Here is a 6,040-nt window from a genome sequence, read left to right on the forward strand (position 1 = left end):
GTCAGGGCCAAGCTGCCCAAGCTCGAGTCCTGCTGCTGCCACTTAGCAGCTGCGCACCCACGGGCTTGCTACCTGGACTCTCTGGGCCTCCATGTCCCCTCATTGTTGAGGGGGACAATGACAGCATGTCCTTTGCAGGGCTAGGGTGAGGGTATATCTAGGTAACACAGGTGAACTGGGGCAGGGGTGGGGCAGGAAAGTACTCGAGTCCCCATGCTGTGGGGAGACCACGCTGGGTCCACAGGCGTTGGGTTTCCATCCTCAACCCACCACACGCATCAGTGACTCTCAGAAATGGCACCGTGCAGGTCCACAGAGGAGCTGTAGGCCAAAAAAGAAGCCAGGCTTCATACCTAGGTAGCAAAACTCACAGGACCTTTTCACTCCAGTGGGTAACAGGATCCAAATGGAAAAACAGGGCCAGGTGCGGTGGCTCATGCCTGTAATCCCAACACTTTGGGAGGCCAAGACGGGTGGATCACTTGAGGTCAGGAGTTCGAGACCAGTCTGGCCAACATGGTGAAACTCCATCTCTACTAAAAATACAAAAATTAGCCGGGTGTGGTGGCGCATGCCTGTAGTCCCAGCTACTCAGGAGACTGAGGCAGGAGAATGGTTTGAATCCAGGAGGTGGAGGTTGCAGTGAGCCGAGATCGCACCAGTGCCCTCCAGCCTGGCCGGCAGAGTGAGACCCCGTCTCAAAAATAATAATAAAAAAATAAAAATAGGTTCAAAACAACACTGGATCACCTATTTCGTAGGGCTGCTGAGAAGATGACATTCGTTACTAAATGTAAAGCATTTCACCTATAATAATTACCCAGAGGACCCTCACACCTTATAGTGAAGGAAACAGAGGCAGAGAGTTTGTGGGTGTCATCAAGATCTCTCTGGGCACTTTCAGAATTGGGACCAACACACAGCTTCCTAACCCCCTTCTAATGTTGGCTCCGCCCAGTGTAGTAACCCGCGAATAACCTGTAGGCAGCTAGGGCGACAGGCGCCCCGCTCCCTCCCACCCCAGCCTCTAGTTAGGACCACTGTGGGGTTAAAGGAGGTGGGGCCCAGCCCAGCTCTATGCCCAGCCCCAGCCCCACTCCTCGCTGGGTGACTTGTGGAAGATGACTTAGCCAGCCCTGAGCTCCCCTTCAGCCTGAGGGGGTCTCCGATCCCAGGGAAGTTGACACAGTGGTTCCCCCCTCCCACCCTGTTTAGTTATGGGGCCACATGTGAGATCATTACAAGGAAACTGGAACCATATGGGGCCTACAAAAGGATTCATTCATCAAATTGTTATGATTTGCTATTCTGCAAAAGGAAAATCTTATTGTATAAAATATGCTGGCAAAATAACTATATGCCCGCTTAGAACTGTTCTAATAAACTTCACCTGGAAGGCGGCCCTGCCCAGGTGCCCAGTGCTCAGCGCCCAGCCTTAAAGTCTCACCAGGTTGGGGAAGCTGCTGGAGAAATCTCTAGACAGCACAGTCTTCCCCAGTGGTGAGGAGGCGGTGGAACTGGAAGGAGATGGAAGGAACTGGTGGAACTGGAAGGAACTGGAAGGGGGTAGGAGGAGGGGGTTCCCTGGAAGTCTCGTGTTTTCTCTTCCTTCCAGGTATTTGGCCCTGCCATTTCCCCTGCCAGGAACACCCTTTCCCCCATCCTCCCAGCCCTACCCACAGACTTAGCCACTGCCTTTTCCTTCTTAGGTTCCCAGTTTGCATGCCGCTTCCTCCGGGAAGTCTTCCCTGACTCTGCCAGTAGGGCTCAGTTCATTTTTCTGGATGTCCTAATTGCATGGGGGGGGAAAACCAGGTCTCTCTCCTTTCCTGCCACGTCCACAAGACATAGAGCAGTGTCTGGCACTGAGCTGTCCCTTAGTGAAAGACTGACTGAACGGCTAAGAATACCACCTTTCCTGACACGGGTTTGGCACTGACGACTACCAGTCCTATAGCCCCATGGGGCTTCCTCTCAGCGCCTGGCTGGGAAATTCAGTAGTAGTAGAACGTTCAGAGGCATCTTGGGGAAAATGATTCTGGGGTGTTGGCAGAATCGCGCTCTTCCCGTGCTCCCCTCACATCAAGCCCCATCTCCTCCAAGGAGCCTCCAGGGAGCCCCCAAGGGCTGAGAAGGCTCCTGGTGCCAACACTTCCTAGGGAAGGGGACAACAGAAATAATAGCTAATACTAATAATAGAGCTGCCGGCCGGCGTGGTGGCTCACACCTGTAATCCCAGCACTTTGGGAGGCCGAAGTAGGTGGATCACCTGAGGTCAGGAGTTCAAGAACAGCCTGGCCAAGATGGTGAAACCCCATCTCTACTAAAATACAAAAATTAGCTGGGCGTGGTGGGCGCCTGTAATCCCAGCTGCTGGGGAGGCTGAGGCAGGAGAATCGCTTGAACTCGGGAGGCGGAGGTTGCAGTGAGTCGAGATCATGCCATTGCACTCCAGCCTGGGCGACAAGAGTGAAACTCCGTCTCAAAAATAAAATAAAATAATAATAATAATAATATAGCTGCCGTGGTAGACACTATCCTATGTTCTCTCTCTTAATCCTCAAGACAACCTAAGTAGGTTTTTGTTCCCTTCATTTTATAAATGAGAAAACCAACAAACCATCTCATGGCTTTTTCTGATGGAAACTGATTTCTGGTCTCACAAGGCCCGTGGAGCCCCCCAGGACCTAAAGATGAGTCAGCTGCGTGCCCCCACTCCTGCCCCACACACCGAACAGGGGTGGCAAATGCAGCCCTAAGTTGGGGGGCCCAGGAGCGGGGCGTGAGCCAGAGCTGTGGGTGCTACAGGAGAGGCCCCAGCGCTGACCCCCATGGCACAGAGTCTCATCTTCATGCATTCAGTGCCCTGGCCCCCACCTCCTGACTGGGAAACTTCCAGGAGTGGTGGCACAGACCACATGTTTTCAAGCCAAGTCCTCCCTGGCCTTTGTTCTCCCTCCCAACTCTCTTTTAATCGGTCGGAAACACTGCCCGGCTGCAGCCAGAGGCCAAGAAAGCCTTGGAGAAAACACAATCGTCTTTTCCTAACACCTCCTCCTCTCCACTCCCTCCCACCCAGCTCTCAGTAAAGCCCAACGGGACGGACAGACACAGGACAGTCAGGCGGCTCCTCTCGGCCCTTTGGCAAGAAAGATCAGCGCCCTTCTCCATTTAAGTGGCCGTCGCCAAAGGAGTTTCTGCAGATCAGCTAACAGGCTCACCATCTGCGGCCCCACAGCTCTCCGGGAGCAGGGGCGGTGCCACTTGTGGCCTTACATACAGGGCTTCGGGGCCTCACAGCTGCAGATAGGGGCCAGGCAGTCTTCAAAAGCCCCTTCCCAAACCGTACCAAATTAAACCTGTTGAAACTCAAACAGACTTCTCCCGAAAACAAACAAAAGGCCCACAGGACATCCAGCTGCTTTTATCGAAGTGTGCAATTAGGAGGCTTTTTTAAACCCTTCCACTTACAAACTTCTCTGTGGAGAAGGGTCAACGGCGCAGTGAGCCACTCCGGGCCAGCAAGTCCTGGGGTGTTCATTCAGTCACACGCGCACAGGGAGAAATTGTTCGCAAACCGTAGACAGAAAAGAACAGTGAGAGGGAACGCAGACTCCCGGGCCGGGGAGAGTTCTACCACGCCTTCTCTCAGGCCCTCAGCTTCCTCATCTATACAATTGGGGTCTCTGAGCCTCCTTCCTTTTCTAATAGGAGTCTCGGATGTCTCACCCACCCACCACCCAGGGCCCCTCTGGGTTTTCCCTCCAGCTGGCAGTCACCCAGCCGCCTGCTGCTTGCTGGAATGCCCTCTTCCCGCGCTCCCCTTACATCAAGCTCCATCTCTTCTAAAGAGCCTCCAGGGAGCCCCCAGGGGCTGCGAAGGCTCCTGGTGCCAACACTGAGCTCTGCGCCTCCCCACACCGTCTCCAACCCCAGGAGGTGCCCAGGCCGTGCCCAGCACCGCCTGAACAATCAGAGCTCCACAGGGCCCTGCTGCAGGGAGCCAGTCACGAACGCTCTGTAGAGCTCAGCTCCCGGCCTCCCCTCCCCCTCCAGCCCCCCGAACCCCCTTCCTGGAATCCCCCAGTAAGCATTAGTTGGGACAAGTGACCTTTTGACTAACAAAGGCGGTCACCAGAGGTTAAAAAGAACTCAACTAAACCAAGGATTAAGACTCGATTCCGAGGGTGGTCTTAGGGCACTCCCCTGGACCTGGGCCACTGGAGAAACAAAGACGCCAGGAGTGCCGGGCCTGGATAGTGGCTCTGAGAAGCCATGGGTCAGCAGAGAGGTCACAGGTCATAGCTCTGCCGCCCAGCAGCTGCTCTGATCAGAGGACCTCGTGGTGGTCCCCCCAGGGACCAGGCCTTGAGGGTTAGTGGGGAGAAAAGCGCAGGCTGGGTGGGTACCGGAGCTGTCAGTCCCAGAGTTGGGGCCTAAGGTCTGGGCCATCGATCAGATCTGCTATTGGAAAACTCCATCCCCCTTGCCACTGGTGGAAGTGACCAGTCCCCAGTCCCCGCTGAGCACCGAGCCCGGCAGAACCACTGCCTTGGGTCCTCTGTCCCAGGAGGGAGGCAGGGAGGAGGTGGCCAAGTCTGAATCCCCTCCATCCTCCCAGCTACGGCCCCAGAAACCTCCAGGCTGCTCCCTGGCTTTCTCATTTCTCCCTCTCCAGCCCCTATCCCAGCACCGCTAGTGTCTCCTGGGGAAATGACTGCTTCCCACCCTCCAGGCTCAATTTTCACATCCGCAAGCTGGGTACAACAGCCCCTACCTGGGGGTGGAGGCGGGAAGCGGTGAGGAAAGAGCCGAGGGCGCTTCCAGCGTCAAGTGCAAGGCGCCCTGGGCTCGGTAACCCCCAGCCAGCGTCCCCCAACCCAGCCAGCGCCCCTGAACCCCCAGGGCCCGGGGTAGGGCCCCCGGAGCCGGCTGGATTTGCTAGGACTGGGGTAGGAGGGTGTGTTTGAGAGGTGGGGGAATCCTGTTTTGAAACAAGTCCCCAGGCCGCGGAGGAGATGAGGACCAGAGCTGGCCGTGGGGGAGGGGGGGCGTCGCCGGGGCCTCGGCGGTGACAGTCCGGGGGCGCCGCGCAGGGCAGCGCACGGACTCCGAGTGCCCATGGTTCCGAAACTCGCAGGGAGCGCGAGGCCGAGGGGGTCGGGACCCTAAGCGGGGGCGGCGGACCCGGGACGCCCCTACCTCCGGCCGCCAGCAGCGCAAGGCCGCCGAGCAGCAGCAGCGGAAGCGGGACCCGGCGCGACGGCGCGGCGCGCTCCATGGGCGTCGGGCGGCGGGCGGCGGCGGACAAAGGCGCGGGCGCGGTCCTGGGGCAGCGGCGCGGGCTCCACGCTCCGGCCGAGCCTCGGCAGCCAACGCTGGGCCAGGGCCGCGCCGTTCAATTATCCCGCCCGGGAGGAGGGCGCGGCGGAGGCGGGGCCGCGGGTCGCTTGGTCTTCCCTCCCCGGCGCCCCCTGCCGCGGCCCTCCGGGACCCTCCCTCCCCGCACCCCGGCTGCGAGGGACGCGCGCCCACGGATGGGGGGCGAGGGCCTGGACCCCAGACTTCCCCGGAGGGGGCACAGAGGGGGCGCCTTCGGGCCGGATGCCCCCAGTCCTATCCCCCAACTCTCAGTGAAACCAGATCCCCTCCTCCCCCCACCCCCTCTCGAGGGGCGGGCTCAGGATCTAAAGTTATCCCCGCCCGGCTCCGCGCGGAGGAGCGGGGACCCGGGCCTGGAGTCGGAGGCCCGGCTGCTGGGGGGACGGGGGCAGGCCTTACCGCCAACCCCGCACCCTCGGCCCAGAGGCTGCAGGTCGGTGGCTGACCCCAGGCGTGTCCCGGGATGGGACCCGACTCTGCCCTCAGAGACAGGGACAGTCGGGCCAGGCCAACAACCAACCAAAATCCCAACGTGTGCTGGGCTCACCCGGGACACCAGGGCCCGAGGGAGAGACCCGGGAAGTCACCGAGGCTGCAGGGGAGGCAGCTTTGGCGCTGGGCCTGCGGGAGCCTCTTCTTGTATAGGAATTCATGGCTA

The 6,040-nt window shown here is 59.0% G+C and overlaps 1 protein-coding gene across 4 annotated transcripts in view; it reads right to left on the reverse strand.

Moving 5' to 3' along the window:
- Nucleotides 1-5,428, reverse strand: part of FBLN1 (fibulin 1) — a 96,808-nt gene extending 91,380 nt beyond the window's left edge. For all 4 annotated transcript variants that reach the window (XM_030815376.1, XM_030815378.1, XM_030815377.1 and 1 more), the window contains exon 1: nucleotides 5,203-5,428. In XM_030815376.1, the coding sequence (XP_030671236.1) occupies nucleotides 5,203-5,281 (79 nt within the window). In that variant the 5' untranslated portion in view covers nucleotides 5,282-5,428. The remainder of the gene's footprint in view (nucleotides 1-5,202) is intronic.
- Between the last annotated feature and the right edge of the window lie 612 nt (nucleotides 5,429-6,040).

This window comes from Nomascus leucogenys, chromosome 7b (assembly GCF_006542625.1).
Source record: "Nomascus leucogenys isolate Asia chromosome 7b, Asia_NLE_v1, whole genome shotgun sequence".
Lineage (NCBI taxonomy): Eukaryota > Metazoa > Chordata > Mammalia > Primates > Hylobatidae > Nomascus > Nomascus leucogenys.